At 35.2% G+C, this 26,849-nt stretch overlaps 1 protein-coding gene across 1 annotated transcript in view; it reads left to right on the top strand.

Annotated features, from left to right (window-relative positions):
- LRP1B (LDL receptor related protein 1B) overlaps positions 1–26,849 on the top strand; it is a 752,762-nt gene that overhangs the window by 540,773 nt on the left and 185,140 nt on the right. Inside the window, exons 33-37 of the mRNA XM_067299399.1 lie at positions 7,998–8,138; positions 10,601–10,726; positions 11,432–11,563; positions 21,461–21,595; positions 22,026–22,155. Of these exons, the coding sequence (XP_067155500.1) occupies positions 7,998–8,138; positions 10,601–10,726; positions 11,432–11,563; positions 21,461–21,595; positions 22,026–22,155 (664 nt within the window). The remainder of the gene's footprint in view (positions 1–7,997; positions 8,139–10,600; positions 10,727–11,431; positions 11,564–21,460; positions 21,596–22,025; positions 22,156–26,849) is intronic.

Genomic DNA, 26,849 nt, shown 5'->3' with positions numbered 1-26,849 from the left:
AAATTGTCCAAAAAAAATCAAAAGAAAAAAGGTAATGAGAATAAAATTTTCTTTAAAACTCAGGGAGTCTCTAAGTTGCAGATTTGCTGAATATTATGAGAATATAGCTTCAGACTAACTTTGTTTCTTATTTGCATCTTCAGCTGTTAGCCCTTGCTGGAGCAAGGGTAGGATGCCTTAAGAAACTCTGGTTTGACTCTGAACTAGTGTTTTGTGCTCTTCCAGAGATAATTTTAAAGCTTTCCAAATTGCCTTCAAACGGTTTGCACACTTCTGCTCTGGTTCATTTCAAAATGATTTGTATTTAGCTTGGGTTTTCTTATAAAAGGACTTTTGATAACTAGATTTTTGTTCTTACAGGTGACCCATCAAATGCCAGTGTCCTTTTTAAAAATATTTTATTTGATTGATAAAATCTTGCTCATTTAATACCCATATAGTTGGTGTACTTGTGTAAGTCATGTTAAATGAACTTCAGATATATTCACGCAGAATAAATTAGTCATATTTTAAAGTAGCAATCTGCTGTAAGAGGTATATTATGTAAATATTTGGCCAGTATTGAACTCTGTATGCTGTCAAAATCAGCTGGAGAGGAAACATATATCTAAGTTTTATGTCAGAAGGAGTCATGGATGTTAATATGGAAAAACTGTCTTTTCTTGACTTGATTGTGGCTAGAAACGGAAAGAACAGATGACCTTTACTTCAGGGAAACCTTTACTTCAGGGAGCGATTGGAGGTCTTTAATGTGAGATATTGTTAAGAATATTTGTTTATACTGTAACCAAGATGTCTTCTGTATCAACTCTTTAACTGAGATTCACAGAAACTGCAATAGTGATGATACATTTGGGATATTGAATTCCTTTTGACTTGTTGAGTTCCAAAATTCCTAGTCTTTTGGTTTCTGTTTTTGCTATGCTTTTTTGAGCTTGGTATATATGAGTTGAAAACTATATTCCATTTGGAGTACAACACTGAATATATATAAAATTACTATTTTTTCTAAGCCCTTATGCATACTGATATTTCTTTTATTATTGCCATTCTATATTATGAAGATGTTGCTATAAATTCATGAGTAAGTCACATTTGCTCTTCTACTCTTCCCATTTTTTCTCTAAATATACATTCATTGTGTGAAATGTCAGTGACTGCAAAATTACCCATTTTAGTTAATTTACTATTCAGAAACGGGTATGAATTCTTTGTTTAGTACCTCCCACTATTTGTTGTCTTGCATTTGGTCAGCACTGATTTTTTTTTTTTTTTCTGCTACTCTATTACCAATTCATTTTATTTTGTTCAACACTTCTCAAGTTTCTTCTGGTCTTTTAGAAGCTTATCTAATACACAGCACTCTGGTCCCAGCAAATTTTTCACCACTACCATTGACACCATTTACAAATTTATAACAAATGTATCCACTCTTTTGGAAACCGGGGATGTCCCAAGTGAGAGAGTCTCTGATTTTCCTATATGGTATGGTTACGCTGCTTTCAAGATGAAGAAAATCCTTTCTACATTTCGGTTAATGTTTCACTGAGTTTAATATATCATACTCAGTATCTGATTTTGGCGCTTTTCCTGGTGGTCAATGTCTGAGCATGATCAAATTATATAGATGTATTTGGCATTTTGTATCAAGTTATAAATCCTGGCTTCTAAGTTATTTACTGAACATGGTTCCTTCGCTCAACTCAACCTGGTTGGAAATTTACCTTTGTGTGACAAGTTTATTCATTTCAGAACTAATGAGCAGAGTCACTGTATTACAAGATTTGGATTACAGAGTGCTTTGCAGCAAAATCAGATGTGAAGGAGCAAACCTGTTTCCATGTTGTATCAGGTCCTCACGGAAATACAGCTTGCACAAAATCAGAAAATTCAGTTCATTTTGTTAGAAAATAGGAGTATCACGGCAAGTTTAGATGATCTAATGAAACTATAATTTGTTATGCATTGGTGGTATTTTTAAAAATAAAACTGGTGGTAGAAACTTCAGAGGAGATATTCCTTGATGCTAAATAGTAGTTTTTGTTGAGTCATTCTTCAGTATTACAAAATACAATAACTCCGTGTGGTGAATGATTCTACATATACGTGCTATTTCTTTTGAAATTCATATAAAAGTTTTTTCAGTCAGCAATAAACGAAGATCAGACATATGTAATAGCCTTTTTAATGGGAGTGCAGATATTAGAACAATGCCTTTTGAACACAGGCTGTCATATAAACACAGCTATCAAGCTGTATTATCAGGCAATCAAAATAGACAATAACAATTACAGTATTTCATTTTTGACGGGAATGTTGGTTCATATTGCCAAAATATATTCATGATACCATTTCCCTTGGTACTGCAGTTAACAGATTTACTGATTATTTGATTTTTGTATTGTCCTAAATGAAGCTTCAAAAATAACACCAGAATGGATTCCCTTAATAACTCAAATGGTGGCAGTTTTGACTTTGCTGAATTTAGTTGTGAAGTGAAAGGTGCTGCTTAGATCAAGGAATTTCAAATACATACACCTTAATTTTCCAAGCCATCAGTCGTCTAATTGCCATAACACCATTCATTACATTAGCATTAATATATGAAATATATCTAGGCAATTTGCCCAGTTCTAAGTACAGTACATAGTTGTCTTCCATAAATACTCAAACAGCCATTAATGAAAACTAATGGCCCATCAAGATTTGCATTCAGAGTAGTGCTTGAAATCTCCGAAGGACTGTCCACAATGCTAGTGTAGCAATTTTTGGCATTTGAAATTGCTGTTTCCCAATATGTTGCTGCTCTTAATGCTAATTACCCAGCAAAATGGATAAATACAACAATTTTAATGTATATTATAACCCAGTTTCAGCAACAAGATTATAATTAGTGATTGAAAAACATTCTTGTTAGCATAATGAAGCAAATAAATCATTTAACTTTAGTTTGCTATTTAAAGGTCTCAAATAGTGTTGCTGTTTTTTCTTTCCTATTTTGTGAAGGCAAAATTATTTTTATGCTAAAGTCAAGTGGCTTTGTAAAATCATGAAGTATATTTTAAATATAAAACAGATTAATTTAACCGAATGTTAGAAATCACAGACAAATTAACTAGTGAAGCAATACGTGAATAAACCAGAAAGAATCTTTCCAAAATTCTGCTTCCAATTACTGTCAAATATAGCACCGTAACATTTTTTTTTTTGTATGAGATTGCTGTGGTGTATATTTCCTGTCTGGCTGTATCTCAACAATTAAAACCTTTATTCTTTAGCTCTTAGGCATAGCTGCCCAGCTAAAACCGGTTCATGGTTTTTTGGCCAGTAGTCATATGAGGATTGACCCCAAGGTGCCAAGACTTCAGAATCTGATCTTTTTGTTAATATCTGAAATGTCAGGATTTGTTTGAGCTTCAGCATACTTAAATTCTCAGTCCATCTTTCTACTTGAACTCCCCCTAATGTATCCTTATCTCTTTCTAAAACTTTTAGTGCACTATGTAAAACCACTGTGGTAAAGAAAAATAAATACTAATTCAGTAAGTGTTCTGAAAATTGTATTGCTATTTAAACATTTGTCCAGGTATCACATTAACAAGAATGGAAGAGGAAAATAGAAAAATCATTACAAAGTGTATTTTGAGTATTTTGTTGTGATTTGTCTTTTTTAAAGGTATAGGTGTAGGAGACTATTCAGCTTCTATGTCCACAGGCCAGTACTCTAATGACAAGTAATGAGTTTATACTGTGCTGTATTACCTTCTATTTCTTGTGTCTGTTGCGAAGGGGGAGATCTTTGTGATCTGAGGACAAAAGTAACAACAGTGTCTGATAGGACTGATGGAAGTTGTCTAGATACTGTGTGTTGTATACAAGAGCAGCAACAGTCTCACTTAGTAAGTGAGTAAGCAAAGGAGGCTCATGACTGAACCTGCAGTGGCTGATGTGGAAATGGATTGGTTCTATACTAGTACTGAGAGGGAGAACGGAAATGGTATTTGTGGTGTGGGTAACTATTTGTAATTGAACTTGATTAACCACAGCTCATGCTTTCATCTTTTGGTAAAAGATATATTGCTAAAGATATATGCAGGTCATCAGACTGGTTTTTTGCTCTGCTGTTTTCAGAAGTATAATTTTGAATTTATAACATAAAAATGCAGAACTCTCTGAAAAGGTGGCCTTGCAGAGCGTCAGCCCATCACTTAGGTGGAATGTAAGGAATGAGCTTGGAAGGAGGTCATCTTACTGCTTAAGCCTTGTCAGGGGAGCAAGGACTCCGGAAGGGTGTTCAGGCATTCGAAAGAAAATGAGAAAAACAGGTACTGTGAAATTTATTCTTGACTGGGAAACTTCGGTGACAACTTGGGATTTTGAGGCCATCACATCGTACATCTGTGGATGCTCTAGAGTCGGCGTGGACCGGTGCGGTCAGGGTTTGAGATCAGAAGATTGGCTATGGTTTCCATGTCTGTGGTTGCCCATTCCCTTGCTGGAATTTGAGTTTGATGTTAAAGCTGCTTAACAGCAGAATGCTTTGGAAGATAGATCCTGCTTTTCAGGTATTCCGTGATTCTTAAAACAATTATTGGTTATAATTGATTTTAATGAAAAACTATGTTTTAGAGTTAAAAGCAATTTTATTCACTTGTACAAATTAATTTCTTCACAGAAGTAAAATCAGTAGAATTTTCATGTATAACGAGATGTTTTAATTTAGGATTTTCTGTGAAAATATCCTCAAATTAACAGTTGTTGCACTGCTTTCCAGTGTTTCCTATGTCTTAATACCTCAGTAACTTCAGCTTCTCTCTATAAGCTTAGTCCATAACACCCCACATCTTTCATCTTTAGACCTCACTGCTTCATTATCCGTTTCTCTCCTCTTTTTCTGTGTATCAGGTCTCTCTATTCCAAACACTGTTAGAGCCTTCCCCCATTCACAGTTACAAGATTTGCTACCACAGTACTCTGATTTCTTCCTAAATTATTTAAATTTCTCCCCTTCTTTCTTTTCACTCCTTCCCGTGCCATTGCTACTTTGGAGCTACACACACAGGCTGGCCGGCAAATGTGCTGCTTGGCCATCTGGCTGACAACAAACTGAAGGGATTCAACCATTCGATCGTTCAGCTATTTTGCAGTGCACAGGGGCACCGTCAGGCAAGATTTTGGACAGGGTGGTTTGTGAGTTCAGCAAGGAAATATGATGTATGCGTGTTCTTCATTTTGCTTCTGAAGGAAATCTATGTTTTGACAAAGACTGTATTCTGTGTGTTAATTTTCTTAAGGTTTTAAGTAGTAATCAGCAACTAGCAGAAGTATCTCATGCCATTACTGTGCAATACAGTCCATCAGGTGGAATACAGGATGCTGATGTTTCTGTTGCACCTGACAGAAATAGCTTGCAGTGCTTTTCATTGTAGTTGTTTGTCCAACCCTAAAAAACACCAGGAAGTTCTTCACTGAAATAATGCTTCAATGCAATGTCTGAAGGATGGCATTAAGTGTTGGTTAAGTGTTTCTATATGTTATGTTGTGTGTTTCAGTCTCACCCAGACAGGAAAGGACTATTTTGCTTCACTTACAGTGTCTAATTAAGACTGATGAATAGATGGGAACAAGCTGGCTGAAATTAATTGCAATAAAAATGAAAAGATTATGTTATAAGGGAAGCAACTGATGGACTTTGCATTGATTAGGCAGGGCCTCTTCACTGTGAGAATTTGGTTGTTATGAGTTAGCCGAGTTCTCATTTTGGAAGTCAGTTTAAGTTTTCAAGTGTTTCGTCTGTTAAAATTACACAGTAAACATCATTACTATCTGTATTATTGTTCTTTTGGATCTGACCAAGTTTGCTGCTTGCCTTTCAGAAATATGTTGCTGCAACTTTAGTCCATTCTTTTGTCATCTCTAGGCTGAACAGTTGCCATGTAGCTTGTGGAAGATATTTATGTAGACTATTTTAGCTTGCTCATTAAGCAGATGATGTCATCTTGAGTGTGTAGTGCTAGTGCCCACATACCTAAAATTTAAAAGCTACTGTTTTTTCTGTTCTGGCACATGGCAATCACAAAAGCATATCATGGCTGATTTCAGCACCCTCATTCTGTAGTTGTGATAGTCTCAGATGTGATGCAAGTTTGATACAGTCCTTGGGCATCCCTAATTTATGGTGCTTGACTGTCGACCCTGACAGTATGGTCATGAGTAGCTGTGACATACAACAGAGCTGTGCTGCCACGTTGCTCTCTTCACCGAAACCATGGCATGAGGTAGCTGTTGTAGAAGGCAGTTCTGTGGTCTTGATGCTGTCCTTCAGAGTTACAGTAAAGCTAATAACTGTGCCCTCTTATGTGGACAGGGGTATAAATAGTTGCCAGAATAGTGAAGGGCATCTCTGGGAGTTCTTGTGTTTTTTTTTCATTTGAACCCTTTCTCTTTTCCAAGCCTTCGAAACAGGGAATACAAATTTTCTATGAAACCTGCTGGAAAGATTTTCGAAAGTACACACTTCATATCCTTTTCTTCTGTTTGTATTATTTCATCTTGCTGTCTTTCTTGATAGGTCTCCTCTGCTTTTTTTCTTTTTGCTTTGTGGTTGTCGTGACTTGTTCTACAGTCCATTTGTACAATATCAACTGATGGCATGAAACACAAACTACTCAAAACTTGGTAGGAATATGCTCAATCACAGATTTGTTTCAATTAAAGTAGTAAAGCATATTACCTTAAAGAAGTGATAAACCTTTAACACTGGGGCATCTTGTTAGCTTTCGTTAGCTGAATAAAACACTAACAAGCTTTCTAACTGAAGAGGCTCTTTCATCAATTCCAGCAAAGGCAAAGTCTCAGAGTTGTATGACAACAAATGACCCTGACAAATGTTGTTTGCATTTGTATTTTTGTTCAGAAAATTGTTGTATTTTCTGAACAAAAGTAAAGCAGGCTAATGTTGATATTTAAATGATGTTAATGAGGCTTCAAAAATAACATCTTCTTGAAGTGATGTTGGGAAATGAAATGAAATAAGAAATATACATGTCTCATGAATTTTCAGTTTCTTGAAATTTCTTTTAAATAGCTTGTTTTCATACATTGTTGTTTTAATTGTTATGGAGAAGAATATCTTTACACTAATACTGACTTCTAGATCTTAATTTCCTTTCTAATGAAAACTTACCATACCAGTTTCTGTGGAATGTCACAGGAAAATGATCAAACTCTATATTTCTATACTCATGTCACTTAAATTTCCTGTCAGAATTTAAGTGAAATTTTCATGACTAAAGCCATCTGAAATCCTACCCTTGAAAACTATGTTGCATATACTGAAATTGTGCATCAAGTGAGAATCCTTTGTCATAATTCTTTGTCAAGTCCTACATAATATGATTGATGTATTCTGTATGCATGGATTTATGAGGACGGTTTGAAATTTTATGCTACTATTTGGATAGCATGTCTGTCTTTTTTTGTTGTTATATTTATTTTGCTGTCTCATGTAGATCACGATGAAAAGTTTCATAATTTGGTAGTCTCAATAATTTCTTTAACACAAGTGACATGATTCTTAATTTTTTTTTATATACTATTTGTCATACTTATTAATTTGAACACACAAACCAGGTACTGAAAACCTGGAACCTGAGTCCCTGTCAACTGTACATGTAAACGAACGGATATGGCAAAGTTTGAGAACCAAGCACCTGATCTGTAAATAGGGTTCTGTAATTTTCAGTTATAAATTGGATATCATTTACAGTTTTTCGCTTAAAGTTGCATGTAAAAACTAATACCTAAAGAGGAAAAAGTAAATTTATAGCTCTGAATTTCCTCTTTTCAAAATAAAAAATACATTCTTGGTTCTTTGAGCAGTTTTTATTATAGGTGATCTGAGAATTAAGCTCAAAAGTTTCTTTTCCCTCAGGTTTCAAGCATAAATAATTTGCTAAAGTGATCCTCTTAGTTCATAAAACTTGGAAATTTTACAGATAAAAAACTCTGGTGGGCAGACCAGAATTTAGCTCAGATGGGTACCTGCAACAAAAAAGATGGAAGAAACCCAACTGTCCTGCGAAACAGAACTTCAGGTGTTGTACATATGAAAGTGTACGATAAAGCAGCACAGCAAGGTATGTTAAGTTTTAGCCATGTTTAATCAACTTTTAGATTGCATGTTATCCTTTCCAGTATTATTTTCCAAACATGCCTAGAGTGAAATGATACTTATTTCATTGTAATTCAATAATAAAATATTATTGAGTAAATTACTGAATAAAATAGGGTAATTTCAGGGATTCAGAGTACCAGTTTTCAGTATGGTTCACATTAAAGTTCTTATGGAATGTCAAAGTTGAAAATTTTTAGGCAAAACAAAAACCAGTAAATGTGTGCACCTGTTACCAAATTATTGAAAGTTTAAATAAATGAATTGTTATCTGAGAAGTCACTAATATTCTAAATTATCTCATTATTTTAAGACGCTTTAATTAATCTAAATCCCAGAAGTGACAGTAGTATAAATCAGGAGTTAGACAGCAGAAAAAATAGGGGAATGATGCTAACTAATACTGCCAAAATTTTTTGGCAAAGTGAGAACCAAGTTAATATGAAGAAGTGTAGTTTGGGATCATGCTCACTATTATGTGAATTTGGAGATGATTAGAGACAAAAACACAGATTCTTTAGAAAGAGAGATTATTTCTGATTCCAGCAGCTTTCAAACTGGTGACTGTTGTACTGAAAGTGATGAGGATATGATTTACATTAAACTAATTATTGCATTTTGAGGAGAAGTTTCCAAAGGAACAGGATGGAGCTAAGCTAAGCTGTCTGACATCTTTTGGACAATGAGTAGTCTAAACATCTCATTAGCCTGCTTTTAGGTAGGGAGGAAAATTTAATATATATTTTTAATAATACGCATTTGACTTTGGGCTTTAGTATTTTGGACTTCAATTATTCCTTTGTTAGATACCCAGTATTGTTTCACAGGCATCTATCCATATAGCCAGCATGAAGCATATGCTCACAAGGTACTCTCATTACAAATTCAGGATCCTATTTCTTGGTCTGTGTGTGGAGCTGAATATACTCGGAAAATGATGGACAATGGGTACATTTGTCATTGAGGCACATCCATACTTGGGTGCCTGGCTGAGTAAGCGAATGACCAAATATGTTAGTGTGATCCTAATGCCAGTTAACACAGTGAGACTCTAAATCTGTAAAGAAAAAAAAACAGATTCTGACCTAAATTAATAGAAATCATTTTAGATTTAATACCTATAAGAAATTACTTATATACAAAGGAGTTCTGCTGTGTCTTTTGCCTAGTAAATCATCTGCAGACTCATTCACAGACATAGGCAAAAGCATGTTGTATAACTGAGTAATCCCTGCATTTACATCATGGAGAATGCAAAACTTTTCTGCATACTTCATGAAAGCCTGCTAGCTTGAAAAAAGTTGTCATTACGTTGATGAAAGTTCACCAGTTGCATCTGAAAACTCTGTCTGCATTCACGATCCTTGGATAAAAATACACTGATAAGATCTTCTGGAGCACTGTTAGGCAAAAGGCATCTGGCTTCCTCCCACCCTCTTCTTAACTAAATGTCCCTGTGAACTCAAAACCAGACTCAGAAATTTAGACTGCATGGCATATCGGTCTTTGCTCTGAAAATCACAGTTCAGATGATGATGCTTAACCCTACAAAGACACATTAAGTTTTTACTCCAACAGATGGAGAGAGACATTGTCATCTGTGCTACGAAACTATGAGTTTTGGGACTTGTTTGGGAGTACAGACAAGTACAAGAAGTGTGCTGCAGTCTTCTCCTCTTTGGAGAGCTGTACATGCCCTTCATCTCTGTACACACGGCTTGTTTATGAGCATATTCACCCAGCCAGAGATTCCTACTGATTTCAACAGTCCCGAAGAATTCTGAGACAAGTGTCAGTGGTCAGGGTATATCCTGGAGGCCAGAGGGTTCTAGGACTTGCATCGGGTAGCGCTTTGCATTTGGTAGACAAATTCCAGTCACACTATTAACTGTAACAACTATTTCTTAAAACAAAGTTCAAATCTTACATTCAAATTCAGGTTTATTGCATGTGGGAGTAGTGAGGACAGTTGGTTAACTGCACCAGCAAAACATCAGCTAAAATCTACAGCATTTTGCCTGCAGTAAACTTGCTGTTAGATTGAATTAGAAATATTTTCCCATGTTATAGTTTATTTGTGGAACATAATGTCGTATTTCCCTCAAAAGTGATGGTTTTCACTGTTTTGGACTACTAACTCTCCTGAAACAAATTGAGATTGTCCAGCGCTCTGCAAGGGCTAGCAGGGATTTTACACTTTTCTCTTGCAATTGAAATTGTACCATGTTTTCCCATTATACAGTTGCTAGGCTTTTTACTCCTAAATTTCTCCCAGTTCAGAAGCCTTCTCCATGCTTGGTAGATACAATAACTGACTGGGATTACCTTTTGATAAATTATTAATATATTGATACTAACTTGTTTTAGTAAGAATTACCCTGTTCCAATTTTGTTTGCTCTTTTCTCTTCTTCCTTGTCATGTTACAGGTAGTAATTCCTGTCAGTTAAACAATGGTGGATGTTCCCAGCTTTGTTTACCAACATCAGAAACCACTAGAACTTGTGTTTGTACAGTGGGCTACAACCTTCAAAAAAACCGCATGGCATGCAAAGGTAAAATACTTTTCAATTTTTACTTTAGCTAACTTCAGATTTGTAGGAATACTGAAAGAAATGAATAAAGAATCCATATTTATTCATTTTAACTTAAATAATGTTACATACTATGCTTGATTACAGCAGGAGCAGAGAAATGTCTGTTGTGGCTAAGATGGAATTCCAGCTTAGCTTTTAATTTCTTTTAGTTCTGCATAGCTTCCACAATTTTGTGGGAAACTAAGGAACATTTTTCACACTTTTTTTTTTTAATGTAGGCAGAAAAACAGACTGTCTGACCCATCATTGCATGTATAATTTCAAGGCCATGTACCTTATCCTAAAATTAAGTTATAGTCTGCAGTATCTGAAAGGTTGGGTATCTTCTTTTATTATACAGCCCTAAATATACAGTAAGATGTATTTAAGCAAAAAAAAAAAAAAAAAAAAAAAAGAAACATAGCTTACATCCAAAGTTTTACTTTTTGCCTCAGTAATACAGAACAATAGAAGTCAAGCATCATCCTACTGTGCCTTATAGTTGTGTAAATTTGCTATTATTTATCCCTACATGGAATTGCTGCCTCATCCGGTTCAGAGTGTTATCCTGGAAAGCTGCAAAGCAGTGCTGGAAAGCACTGTCCAGTGCCTGTTAATTTCTCAGTTCATGTTAATTAGGAAATACTCCATTTTGCTCGCATTAACTATCTGATTTTCCCATAGGTATTGAATCATTTCTTATGTATTCTGTTCACGAAGGAATTAGAGGAATTCCTCTTGATCCAAATGATAAAATGGATACTTTAATGCCTATATCTGGAGCTTCATTTGCTGTGGGCATAGATTTCCATGCAGGTAAATATTATGTATACTGTAGTTTACTATATATACAGTAAATTCTATAAATGAAATAAAAACCCAGTTTTCAAAATTTCTGAGTAACTACAACTACATACAAAGCCAGTGGAAGTTGATTGTGTGTTACAGTGTTAAACTCCAGCTATTGAAGAAAGATACAGTAAAATAGATACTTTGAATTTAGGCTGTTTAATCAAGAAATACAATCAACAGATGTTTCCTATTGAGGTAGGGACTTCAAAAAATACTATAAGTTAAGTTTAAGAGATGCAACTACGAATGTGTTTTGCAAATTTATTTCATAAACTTGTTAAATTTCTATAATCTACCTTTGTAGGGACAGAGCTTTTCCATAATCTACTTCCTTTAATATGCTAAGGAATAGAAACAAAATAGATTCTTTCTGCATGGTTAGCGCTTATGGTGCTGGTCTGCTGTAAACCAGGTCTTAAAAACTATGCAGGGGCTTGCCTTCTCTGAGTAGGTTTAAGGTCTGACTGTACTGTGATTGGAATCAAATGAAGTGATATTCAAATCAAAAATAACTTGAAACTTTATATCAGATTGAGGTAATACAAACTTGTTTTGAAAATGTGTAGTATTACAGATTAAATTTTAAAATTGCATTAAACAACACAACAGTAGAACACCTTAATTTAACATGGAATTATATTACTTTTAGTAAACAGAAAAACATTTATTATATATAAACAGTAACATTTATTATATGTATGTAAGTCACACTAGCAGCAGCATCTGCTGGCTCTTTTTCAGTGGAGATATCACTGGGAACAGGAGTAGGAAATTGGAGCTTTTAGAGAAAATGGTCATAAACCTATAGAAAAGTAGGCTTCATTAGTTCCTTCTTCATTGAAAATAGATTGTTCCTTTCATGACATTTTTCCTCTGAATGTTCTTGGTTACACAGATTGTACCTAACAGGTGGGTTGGACAGCTGGTAGCAATAGTCTTTTTGTCTAGCAAAGCTCAGCAACTTCACTGAACCAACTGTACAATCCAGCTCTAGCTGTATCTTCCTCTCAGAAGCATATGTTGCAATGGTCTGAGGAACATGCATTTCTGTCTTAGGTACACTACATACATTTTAGTGCAGTGTATAAATACGAGACAGTTTTTAGTTTAGATAGCCTGACAAATTTCCTATGAAATTAAGGATTTTCTGTTTTGCATATACATGAAGGAAGTTGAAAAGAAATTTAAGTTATCAGGTCCTGAAAAGTAGTTGAATACATCTCTCACTGATACTGGAAGGTATGTGAATATCTTCACAACTGTTGGGAATTTACCATTTGTTTACAGATAGTAAGAAATCTGTGGCCAAGTAGTAACCTGAAAACATCCCTCTGTATTTTTAGCACATTAACTGTTTGACCATTCTTTCCTTCTCAGCTGATTTTACCCTGAGCTGCTTTTGTTGCCCAGTGAGTTTACAAACTAGGAGTTTAGAAATAACATTTTAGATGATCTACACTGTAGAAGAATAGACATTAGTTTCCTGAAATACACAGATATTTTGTCACACTCCATCATTTGTCATTTTGAAATAAATTCTCACTAGGAATTCAGCATTGAGAGATCATAAGTTTTTGCTTAAGTATATGTTAATATATGTCATCATATTTAAAACAGACCTTGTTCTGCTTGTTCTGTTTGATTCCATCATGCAAATGTTGCTGAAGTTTTGTTAAAACAGGTGAGAAATGTAACACATTACCGTGCTCTCTGTCTTTTGCCTGCTTTCTTCACTGATGCTCGTTTAGATCTACTCTGCCTAGCAAACTTACAAGTTCACTTGACATTTCATAGTGCCATCCTAGCTGTATGTTTTGCTTTTGAGTCAGAGATAGCTAATGTTCAGAGCTTTTGTTATACAGTAGCTAGGTCAGTCACAAAGTTCACTTAAAAGCCCGTGTGTTTATACAAATACCTTAGATGAGAAAGTCTATGATTCAGCAGATTTCACCTGTTTGTGGGAAAATATAAGATAATAGCGAAGTAGTAGCTATGCAGGTTCTTTACTGAGAGTCCTAAGACAACGTAGTTGGGTTGTCCGGGGGTATACCGGCTCTTATTTTGGAGAGCTGTATTCAGACTTCACTAGTCAATATCAAATTAATACTTTGGAATAAAAAGATGCACATACTAATATTTTTGGCTTTTTGAAAAAATGAGATCTGAAGAAAAAAGAAATTCAGTGAGGTCCATTAACTTGCATTATAATCAGTTACAGCACAGGAAACGTAGATACAATTGACAGTGACAAATGTGTTGCTGAACATTAATGTAAATCTTCTGTAGCAGTAAAATCACAAGGGGATGCTGTATCATAATACGTTGAAGTACAGCCTTCTGTTGTATTTCAGCTTAAAAAAGAGTTATTTTTCTCATGTTGGTGTTTTACCTTGAATTTTCTGAATTCGTTCCTAAAACCGTTGTTCATAAAATGCAATTCAGAAAGCAAGTGGAGATGATTTCAGATTGCACCTTGTTTTTATATTGATTTTTTAGTAACTGTAGATTTTTTAGTAAATGTTGCTTTTCATTCTTAAATATGAAACATTTCCTACTTCTGTTCTACTCTCAAAAATGATTAGGTACGCAAAGTGGCTAAAATACATTAACGTGTGCTACTAGTGTGTCTTATGATAGCTCAAAGAGTTACGGTAGTATTTTTTGCAGATCTGAAAGGGGCTAGAACAGCAATATAAAGGCACCTTTCTTCTCCCTTGAGATAGTGATATTTCTTAATTCTCATTAAAGAAATAAAAGAATAGTTTTGACCTTTAGATTTTCTTAGAGGTTGATGGGGAGCAGGAGCTGCACGTTTATTTAAGACATAGGTTTATAAACCTAAGTGTGATCCTAACCTCTTTTGTTTCTATATTGTTAAAGATAGTGGAGCCGATTCTTCCCTGTTGCCAAAGGTGACTTCTTAGTACGTCGGGGAAATGCCCGTTGTGTTTTCCTTTTGATGTTGTTTCAGGAAGCTAACCAAGCCAGCCATACTTTTTACCTTAGTACCTGGTTTGCATTTGTTGAAATAATTATTTCACATAGTGGGAGGGACTCTGTGCTTAAACCTGATCTGATTAGAGGAGAATCTGAATGAGAGCCAATTACTTAGGGGCTCTTTAAGATATCAAGGACTCTCTGTTGAAGAAATGAGGACAATATGGTTATTTGCAAAACCATGTTCTTCAAATTGATGGGTAGAACTGTGTCTTCAAGAAAGCGATCAAGCATGTTGATTGGGAGACTCTGTCCTAACTCCTGCCAACTTAGAGGGTAAGTATTGCCTGAAGAGTAATAACATTTCTGTCTTCATAAGGAGTTACTTGTACAACAATGTGGAGCAGTTACATGAACGTTTTCATTATTCTGAAGAGTCTCCATAAAGATGCAGTAATAGTGAGAGTTTTGGGTAGTTTTGACAGAATGCAATGTTATTGTTGAGCCCCTTTCACTCTGCAATAGTTGATTTCAGAAAAGGGATTTAAAGAAAAGATTTGCAAGATTTTGCCTCTGTCAAAAGTGGGCTCTTTCCAATCCTTCACTGAGTTTTGCTGAACTTAGTGAGAGCTGGGAACCCAGAGCCATTATCACATATTTTTCCACATATTTGCCGCGATTTCTTGTCCTCTCTTGCTCATGCTGTCATTCTGCCTCCAGGCCTTTGTGTCTGTGGTGTAAGTACAGGTGTGGATAGGTGAAAGAACAATAAATTTTACTCGCTGAGTTAAAATAAGCATTGTAAACATTTACAGACTAAACTGGTAAGGCCTAGCAAAAGGGAAAGCAGTAGTTTGCATGTCAAATCGTGAGTTACAGGATTTTATTGGCAAAATACTAACACATTAACTGGAATTCATCAATGTTTGCTGATAAGCTGCCTGAGGACTGTAGGAGTCAGTGGGAGGCCATTGTTTTAAAGCTCACCGCTCAGCAAAATGCTTTTAGAAGCTGCATGAAGTTATAGATTGATGTTTCCCGTTTCATGGCAACTGCCATGTCTAGGTATTAATTCTCTTCACTTCAGATTCCAGCAATCTTTAAATAGACATGGAAGGCTTCAAACTGAGTGTAGGTCTTCTTTCTGTCTGAAACCAGAGCTGGCTTCAGGTACCAGATGCTGAACGGAGTTTTCATCTCCATTCTGTTGATTTCCAATAACTTCCAGTGTTTTGGAAAATAAAATAGGTTTGAGCCATTATTATATTGCTAGTACTACCTGCCTGAGACAGCATTGACACAGACCTGTGTGGTGTCTCATTAGGTTTGCCGTGTTCACTTTTACAAGTCAAACAGACTCTGTAACAAACTAAAGGCCAGTTGCTTTACCTGAGTTCCCATTAGCAATGTTGAGCATGGCATGCGTCTTCAGTGGTTGAATCCCACTGAGAATGTTGTGTTCTGTCGGGACACAGAGAACTTCGATTATTAGCAGAAAGGAGCCCATAAAAATTGCTGTCTCATAAAATGACAGGGATATGTCATTTGGATCACACCATCTGTGTCCAAATGCCATCTGAAACTCAGCAAATTTTATAGTATTGGCTCTGTTTGAAACCCACAGGGATCCTTATTGTTTAGTAAAAGTTAATTTCATGGATACTTTCACACTGTACAGCACAAGAGTCTCTCACTCTTTTTTTTTTTTTTTTTATAGTAAGGACCTGCAGATCAAAAAAATACTCTCCAAAGTAATGTAGAGCGAATAGTGAACGAAAAGTTTGGCATTACTGTAAATAAATAACCTCTGTCAGTACTTCAGAAAAATTATTTTTTTATTTGCCTTGAATCATCTTTGAACAATTATATCAAAATCTCAATTTGAATGTGTTATCATTATGTTTAATGAAAATTTAATTCAGGATACCAAGCAAGCAAAGGCACATAGTTATACAGTATGAGCATTTGAATTGTGTTTACTGAGGTTTAATATCAGTATACTAGTGGGAGCTTTGACTTTATTTTTCAAGACTGCATGCATTATTTATATACAATTTGATTGTTGTCAGTGATTTATTATTCTAGAAAAATTACCAACTAAGGTTTGTATTCATTGTATTTTGCAAAATACTGGAAACAAATATAATTCATGAGCAGTTTGAATCTTCTAATATTTATCTTAAGCAATTTGTTCTTTATTAATTAATCAAGTCCTGCTAACATATAATAGTATTATATATGTAAAATACGTTATTATATATAACTCATATAAAGCTACTGAAGGTCGTATACCAGATCTTTTAACAGTATGACACATCTGAGATGGCGTGTCTGGTTTGAGGAACTGTGCAGTAGGAAAGCGGCATGGAAGAAGGGAGGAAAGTACTGTCAGTTGCAAAATTGAAACCAGAATATTTGCTCTTCGTGGACTGCATACTCATCCTGCTAGCACTTACCTTTAGAGATACATTCTAGAAGCAGCATGCAGCATGTGCTTTATGAATTTCCACTTGCAATACTGATCAGACTTTCTCGTCTCTCTTAAGTACGATATTAGAAAGAGACTTTTTGTTTGGTCTCTGAGCTTCTCAGCTGTTTTTTCTAAAGCACTAATTCCTAGACTTTTTGGAACGATGGTCAGTTGTTAATCCTGTTAATTTCTCATGGACTATTAGGCAGATTTTTTTATCTTTACTTGTCATTGAAAGGACCATAAAGGTGGTATCAATGAAGTATTGTTTAATAGAGTTCTGAGAATCCATTGCCAGATTGGGAATATTACTTGAAATGTCTTTTATTATGCCCATTTCTTCTGGCTTCAGTTACTTGATTCCTCCCATTCTCTGTGGAATAAATACCTTGTCTGTTAAACCTGAAATAGGCTTGAAGATTCAGCCAATAGCAAAGAGAAGGAATAAGCAGTCAGAGTGCATTACAGGCTAAGAGCTGGTAGATCATGAAGTTGAATTTGAAGAAATAAAATGCATCTTCACAACTGAAAAAGTCTAAGAGGAAGAAAAAGGAAACAGCACTGTGAAGGACTCAGTATGCAGCAGTTATTTATTATCTTGAGAAACCCAAAGCTAATCAGTCACTTATCACATGAAAGGGTTGCAGAGGGAATGTATGATGAAGCAACTGCTATCACTCATAACAAAATGAGTTTGTCCAGAGAGCTGGATTTGACAAGATCATGATAGACAGTTTCTTTGAAGCTTTTGGTTCCTGCAGGAAAAATGATGGAGGAATATCCCTTTATCTGTTGCTTCTCAATCTGCTGTTTCATAGTTACATTGCTGGTTGTTTAATATCCTGCTCTGCTAATCATTCTCTGCTTCATGGATGAGATGGAGAGATACTGAAGCAGTTTTTCCTGTAAGATTTACTGTAGCAGAGAGATGCATGCAGGGGCTTCAGAAATGAACACAATTTAAATACACAGGAACAAGTATCTATGGTGTGAAGAATGTGGAGGCAAGAGCATGATCATCACCTGGAAGAGAGGCCGGCTGTTCAGGACAGATCACTGTTTGGGAGGATCTCAGCAGTTCTCATCTGTGAAACTAACGTTCTGAGCATTACCTTGTTTTTCCGTCCTTTGCCCTTGATTTGATTTATCGTGAGGAAGATGGTGTCAACAATGAAAGTGTAACTTCCAGAAAGATACGGCAAGAACCTTGCACCAAAAGAATTATGGTCAGCATTTGGGCTCACAGATGAATTGCCTGAGACCTCCCAGAACAGTGATACATCTTAAAAAGCTCATCTCCCCTTCAGGTGACGATTCTAATGATCCCTCCACTGCTTCTTCCATCTTCCACACTGTACATACTTTCCCTATGTATTTAATCTTTTTGCATTTCTAAAGGCCCTGCATATGTGCCCCTCTGTTAATTAATTGCTTCACTGTCTTCTGCATTATTGACTTCCATACTTTCAGGAATGCATCTTTGACAGTTCATGGGATGTGCCTGTATTGCACAAGTTGGCATGAATTTCGGTTTTCAACTGCTCATTTTATTAATGATTTAGAAAAAAGAGAAGATTTTTCATAAATAAGCATGTAGTTTTGGAGGGAAGAGAAGTGGCCTGGTTTTAGTTTTGGATTCTTATATCCCATTGCTGAATCAAACACTGTGTACAGTGTAAAATCTGGTTTTAAAATAGGGAGGAATACCTCAACTAAATATGTAATCAGCCCATTTCTCTCACAGGTACAATACATTGTACATGTATTCCTCCAAGTATACAAATACTAAGTAAACAACTTTTGATCCACATATATCAATATAGAAAAAGATTTCAGTATTTTGAGCGTGTAAGGAAAAATTTTGCTCAGCCCATCCTTTCTGTACTTTGATGCTTTCTTTGATGTTGTCAGTTTTTGAGAACCTATGGGAGTAAAATTTCTGAAAATTAGAAACTTCTTTCTGAAATTAAGTCTCATGAGTTTTTATATTCTCTTCTATTGGTCCAGTTAATGTGTCAGTATATATTTTGTGTAGCATAAGGTATTATTTACTTCCATTTTAATGTGAAGATACATTAACTACTCTTTTGGCAATTGTTCTTTTTATGCTAGAGGTATTATTTCCTCTGACACAGTAAATATGACTTGAGTTTCCCCAGTTAGTTCCAGTCCCAAAACTACTTGCATAATTTGTTTTTCTAGAACAGATGCTTTCTGCTTAGAAATTCTCGTCATTTTACAGGAACACTACCAGCTAAATAAAAATGAATTTTTACTGATTTTGAAATAGTATTCCCCCCAACATTTGTATTAAAAATGTGTTTGTTTTTACTATTGGGAACTGTTTTTATAGCTTTGGTATTATATCTGTACACGTCTAAGGTTTTCTCTCTTCAACCTCCTTTTTGTGTGTGTAGATAACCATTAGTTGCTTTCTGTTTATATTCAGGTCAAGTATATTGTGTATTAAGGAAAAATATACATCTGTAACAGAGTAAAGTTAAGATTTCACAAAATACTGCATTTTATAGAAAGTAAATTAGTATTTTAGAAATTCTTTTAGTGGTTGCTAAGAATAATGACATATTTTGAATAGAAATACAATTTTTTAAATTGGTATTATCTCTTCAGCATGTGGTTATCTGGTAATCCATCCACATAGTTCAGTTGTTTGCATTTTTGGATTACCGAAAAACATTATTTTAAGAAATAGTCATTTGGGTCTTCTCTATGGGAAAACATTACTGCAAAGTCAGTTGGGTTATACACATCAAGATGTGTTCATGGAAGTGAAACCACAGAGATCTCTGTATTCTCATATCTGAGTTTCTTAGCTGTATTCTTGTTAGGTGTGTTGTTGGTCATGTGGGTGACTGTAAAATGGTCATAGTATGAAAACAGTGGTTTCTTTTTATAAAATGAATTAAACTGGAATAGGAAATACATAAATTTCTCTAGTAGAAGATTTGTCCAGCTGGTAAACCTAATACAAACATGCCTTTTTATTAGTAACAGTGTACTTTCAGATATGGATAAGACTTTATAAAGGCATTTCCCTTCTAAATAACTCTATATATCTTACATTCCACTGAAGAGCGTTTGGTATACGTGCACACAATCACACATATTAATACCTTAGTGCTGAATGTATGTGCAGTTAGTATGAAGGACTGTGTGGTTTTCTTACTCACTTTGAATAACTAGCAAAATACATGGCTCCAGTAGGTGATCTTCTAACTATTTGTTGTGGATACGTGAAGTCAGAATTTGTTATTTATCTATCTCATTGTATGGCATTTCTTCCAAATATAATTTGCCAAAAACTGTTTTGAAAGAGGTGGTTTGGCCAGGGTTGTTGAGCATACTATACTGTTTGGGCTTGGAATTGACCATTATCTGTGTTAATTTTGCTTTTTCTTTCATTGTTTCATACACCTACCTTTATGAAATTAATAGCAGATACATACAGTATGAAAAGATAAAGAAGGAACAGATATTAGTGATCTCCATCAGCTACCATCTTTCCCAGAGGAAATAGCTCATTCTGGAGGTCTGTCCCTGGTTTCCGCTTGGAAACCAGAATGTCACTGTGGATTGCAGCATGGCTGTGTCGTCCGCTCAGAGCCCCAACAACGGACATCGAGAGAAGTCTGCCTTAAAGATGGCATCACCTTGGTGGCCCCATCTCTTTGCCAGTGTTGCTTCTCTCACAGTATGGCAACAGAAGGGAATGCACGTCCGTGCTTTGGCCATTCCAAAGTCACAGTCTGGCTGATTAGTTTAAATGGCCAGTGAAAGTGGGTTTGCACTCTCACGCTACGTAGTGTTGCCTCTGCTCTTCCTTATGGAGCAGTTGCCTACAGCAAAGTGGCAGGGAGGACAGCTGAAAATGCCTTGAAGCACCAAACAAGACTGTTAGCGAAACCTTGTCAGAACATGTAAAAGAAAAAATGAATTGTGAAGAGAGTCCATTTTTTAATCTTGTATCATTATGTCACTCTTAAATTTCACACTATTTTTTGTACTGGTTTGCTTTTGGTACCGCCAAAATTTAATCGTAATGATTACCAAAGAAAATGATTTTATAGGTAGCTTTACACTATACTTTTTCAGAGCCCTAAATATTTTTCCAATAGTGATTAATAAAAGAAATAAATTGTTGTCATTTATCCCATTGGATAATGTACTGGTGATATTGTCTTATTTGTAATAGGGGTAGCGGTTTCCATCTGTTGTCTATAAACCAGTCAGGAGAAAACCTAGTACTCTGATTTAATTATTTTTAAACAAAAAGAGGGAAAAAATGAGGAATTGAAGATGATACTCTTGATACCATTCATCTGTTAGTTTTGTAACATATTAATACAGTCTTAATTGGAAGTTTTTACAGTTGTTAATGCAGACACTTGGACTAAAGTAACTGAATCCAAAAATCCTTGCTATGTATTTCATAGGAAATGATACAATCTATTGGACAGACATGGGCTTCAACAAAATTAGCAGATCTAAACGAGACCAAACGTGGAAAGAAGACATTGTTACCAATGGTTTGGGAAGAGTTGAAGGCATTGCAGTGGATTGGATAGCAGGTAGGTCTTTATCTTTTTCAGGAATTGTCATGTTTTATGACAGTACAGTCTTGCATTTCCAGCACTAGGCTAAATAGTTTGGTTTGCTTTCAGCTCTAATTTCTAATATACCAAACGTCTAGATACTTTTCTTTGAAGATATCCACACTGTTTTTTGTAAATTTACTACCAACAGAAAAAATTGTTTAAATGTCTTGGACACTATTTCTTACTTAGATGGATAGTCTCAACTTTGACAAACCACAAATACATGTTTATACTTTAAAACAGAAGCCTGAATAGGACTAGAAATTTCAAATACGAGATATGTATAATTTAAAATACATCGATTACTTTCTGGTCCTAACTTATGCACTTAAGATTTAAACACTTTCCAGGTAGCATTTTCTTTTTTCTTTTTCTTTTAATAACTTCCTGGTATTTTTCCTAGGTAACATATATTGGACAGACCATGGCTTCAACTTAATTGAGGTTGCCAGGCTCAACGGCTCGTTCCGATATGTAATTATATCCCAGGGCTTGGACCAGCCAAGATCTATTGCAGTACACCCAGAAAAAGGGTAACATGACTGTTGCTAATTGCATTTCTTCTAAAGTCTGCATGCTAGCACTGAAGCTCTTAAAGAAATTGAGGCATTCATTTTAATACGTAAGCATTTAATAAACCCCAAAAGGATACTGGAAAATATTTTAGTGAAACAACACAGTTTGAAGAAAATGTTATTCTTTTCATATGGTGAGATCCTTTCATGAGTCTCTGTCTACGTGAAATGCTGTATTCTCTTTGCACAACAGTTTTCATTTTCTGAGGCAATCATTTCAACTGAAGTTTAGACATCACTTGGAAGCATGCTTCAATCTGTTGAATACTACTTAAGTTTCCACCAAATCCAAGGAAATCAAACTAGCAAATGAAAAGCTCAATGTGGTGATGAAATAGTAGACCAGTGTAATCCTTGATGGTCATGAATTCCAATATTGTATAATATCCCACCACAACAACCAGAAGATTTTTAGGGTAACTGAAAACTATATTAGATGAGGCATATAGGTTAAAAAAAAAAAAAAGGTTGTCCTAAATCGGGTCTATCTTCATCCATCTGTTTGACAAGTGCAAGGACTATACTGCAGCAATAATGGGAATAGAGGATGTTCTGTCCCCTTCCAGCTACAAAACTATTGTTAGCAGAGGTGTAAGTAAAACAGAAGCAGTAAATTGGGGAAAGAGCTCCCATCTTTTTGTCACTGAGAAATATGAAATGGCCTTCCTGAGGAAAAGGCATATAAACAAGACTTGGTGAGCTTAGTTGCTACACTTACCACCCTGTAAGTAAGCCACACTGTGTTTATCAAAGTCTTAAAGAAATATTCGAGCAGCTACCTGCCCACAAAGCCAAAGACTGTGTGGCTTATTTTCCCCAGATTCAATCATCAAGTGAGTATCCCAATATGTTCAGGAAACCAGCGTCTGTGTTCAGTCAAAGGAATCTTCAGGCCTGGCAGTGAACAATTCTTCTAACTTCTCAGTAGGGCTGGACTGATACCAGTCATACAAAGTGACGTTTGGATTTTTGCCACACTTTCCTTTATTAGAGCGTAGGCCCAGTGATCTGTGTATTCTCCAGACTAGAACATTGCAGCTGAATGTATTTAAGAATGAAGGTGAAAACAATAACTGTTTTCATTTTCTGCATAATAGCCTTTGCCACAAGTCATTACAGCTGTGTTCATATAACACGACTGGTTGCCTGGCAGTACCTGCTCCAACAGTTTAGGATTGATCCTGTTCTTCAGAGTAGATAACCACTCAGGATCTGGCTAAAATAATTTTTGTATTTTTGTCCTTAGTGTGTCAGAATAGCTATGCTCCTCTGGAATAATGCTGGGGGGTTTTGTTTGTTTGTTTTCTGTCTTTGTTTTAGTTTTTAAAAAGGATGTTGCAATAAAGTAAATGGAAGTCTGATAAAAATCTTCTGATTAGAAGGGTAGACCAAACCTTTTCAATATAATGGCTCATTTATTGTGTAGTTTTCCTCAACATGCTTGCTGTTCACCTTTATACATATACACAGTCTTCACTTGTTACTTACATCAAAAGGAAGAAAAAGCCCCCAAGAAGTTTATGGGGACTCAGTGTAACAGATGAAACATTTCTGGAGCATGCTTAGATACTAATAAGGCTTATATAAACAAACTGCTGCTTTCAACTGATGCTAGAAATAGGCAAAAATGTAATCAACTGTTCTGCAGTATTTGGGGAGAGTAGCTGGATTGCAGCTGAAATCCAGCATTTGACATTTGCTATGGGGAAGTGTAAATGCACAACCCTTAATGGAATAATATTTAATACAGCTATTGGCAGAAAAGTTGCTTTTTTACTCAGTTTGGTATTTTTTGGTTTTGATGAAAATATTTTTCACATGATGGTTTCTGACTCTGTAGCTCCCCATTTTATTTATCTCAAGAGATAAGTATGCACATAAGGAGGTAGATGAAATAACAGCTAACAATATTAACATTAAGAGTCATTTTTAGGCGTGAGGAAAAAATTCCTCTGTTTACTTTAATACATCCTTAAAGATGCCACTGAGCTGTTGTCTGAAGTCTTAAATTCAGATAGTCTAATGCCACCACAAAGCAGCTAATAATAAAATATGGTTAAAATATAATTTGGAGGAATTGATTGAATTATTGCACTTGAAATAAAAGAAAGTAAAAAAAGAGAAGAATTGATAGATAATGTAGGAATGAATTCAGTTGTAAAACATCCTTTAGATGTTTCAGTCTTGAGTTTTATAGGTTTCAGATGTGTTCAGAATGTTTAAGAAAAGTTAGGAAGATGAGAGGACCACAAGTTAGTAATTATTTCCCTGTCTGGTAGAAGGGTGTATCTTCTGTGAAGGTAGGGAAGATTCATCTCTCTGTGTCTGTTTTTTATTTTTTATTATTTTTTTAATACTGTGCCACAAAACTATCTCTTGAGAAAACCCCAATCCACAAATTAAAGTTTCTACAAGAATTTAAGATAGCAATATCTTTTGCTAGCAAAGTAATCAGATAGCTTTCTGTGGGGAGATACGGGCCTTCTTATCCTCTGCATTATTGTTGTATCTCTTTCCCTTACCAGGCAAAACTTTCAAAGATGTCCTTTCCCCCCAAACTTCAGTCTTCATTGCTATTGAAACTTGACTTGGCAGCTGTAGGAATGGAGAGGAAAATAGCAGTAATTAAATGCTCATTGATCCTGCCAGTCATACCAAGATATAAAGCAGCCAGCATTCAGGTGGTTGATAACATTATTTATATTACTAAGGAAAAAGTTAAGAAAGTGTAGCCCTACAAAGGAGTGTCTTTTCCCTTGTCACATTATAGTTAGTTGTATAATATGCAATTGACTGTCTTTTTTTTCATTCTTTCTTTTTTTTGGGAGGGGGGGTGAAATGGCATGATCATTTTCAGTTGAAATATTGAGTTCAGTTCATACTGAGATATATCTTAGACTATGAAGATCTCTCTTTCAAAAATATTTCAGAGATTTCCTGTATTTATTTATTTTATTTTAATTTAAACCCAGAATTATTTTTTACAAAGATTTTTTTGAAAGTTAATTCTAGGACAGCATCAAATTTCCATCATTTATATCTCCGTGTCATCCATGTAAATTATATATGGAATAGTTCCTCAAAAAACTGAGTCTCAGTTATTACTAGCATTGTAGTATATGCACCAAATGTATAAGTAGCATACTGCTACCTACAAAGGTCCAAGCAAGAAGTACTTTTGACAGCTTCTGGGAATGTCTTGCAAGCTTTTCTGTACCAGCTAATAGTTTATGTAAATTCATGTATCAATAGATATATTAACATTAGTGCTCCAGGAATGTATTAAGTAACCTCCCTTTCCTTTTTAGCAGTTGTTCAGAATTTTCTTTGGAGGATGCTACATTTAACTTGCTAGTTATGATTTTTAAATTTAACTAAATTTTCTCAAACAATAACTAAACTAAGGGAAAAAGTGTTGAATGTGTAATTAAAGAAAATGGAATGCTTGCCTTTCCATAGTCAACATTCAGTTGAGCTCCTGTGTTGGCAAGGTACCTCTGACTACATATGTGCATACAAGTTCAGTTATGTATCAAGATGCTGCTTGTAATCTTCTGGTTAAAGCTGTATTAAAACTTAAACAGTAATTCTTAATATCAAGCTGGTTGGCACTGATTATTTTAACATTTCTAAAACTTAAATATTTTAAATTTAGCTAATGTAGCAGTTAAATTTCCTAGCGTAGGATGTTTTATAGTTAGTAGTCATATCACTATTTGTTATGTCAAATTGAGGACAAACTCATTTTTATTATAGTCAAAAAAGTCATACAGTTTCAGAGTGAATGAAAACTAGACATTGTTCCAGGACCTGTGTTTCTTCTCCCCTTCACTTGCTGCTGTCCCATTTTTATCATTTCTCTTTATTCCATAGATCCCCAGTAATCCAATCAAATGTAGTTAATTCAAACAGATTCCTACACAGGTAGTACAGTTCAGTAATGTACAGAAGAGTTTTGCAGTCTTTAAAAGCAGACTAATACATTCCACATAGTATGGAGATCTTGTTTATATGTTTTGTTAACTTTGTGTACAGTAAAATAGAGTATATTATTAACTTGTGTTTTGGTGTGTTCTTATGAATATTTGCTCTGAAAATACTTCTCTTCATGCAGAAATATGCTACATGAATTAGGTTGTCTTAGAGGGAGATTTCTTGTTCAGAATATATGTATATTTATATGTGCTTTTTTAAATATTTTATATATCTATGTATAAATACAGATATTTACTTTTACTTGAAGCTATACCATAGTTTCCTGTTCAGTAAGGAAGCGCTCTATGTAGATTAACTGGCCTCATTTGCCACACGCAAAGCAACAGGTTGAGAAGTAACAGGTAGGGGACAGAAGTTTGACCTAGCTCCTCACCCCAAATTACTGATGTTACTGTGCCTGTAATTTTGGCAAGATATACTTGGATAATTAAGATGTGAATTCTTCCCATGAACACTAGGGAGACCAGGGGAAATAATTTCTTCCCAAATAAAATTCCTCTCCTGTACCGTTTCACGTAGCGCGGCTTCCTGCTTTGTATTTAAGATATTTCTGAGTTAGACATATGTCTACTGTAATATCACAACATTTGTTAGTAGGTATTACATGGGTTAGTTTGTGTTTAAAGGAATTTTTTCTGTTTGTTTTATTCCTGTAA

The sequence above is a fragment of the Apteryx mantelli genome, chromosome 6 (assembly GCF_036417845.1).
Source record: "Apteryx mantelli isolate bAptMan1 chromosome 6, bAptMan1.hap1, whole genome shotgun sequence".
Taxonomy (NCBI): Eukaryota; Metazoa; Chordata; class Aves; order Apterygiformes; family Apterygidae; genus Apteryx; species Apteryx mantelli.
Note: the sequence above shows the minus strand (reverse complement) of the source record. Positions and strands in the feature narration are given on the sequence as shown.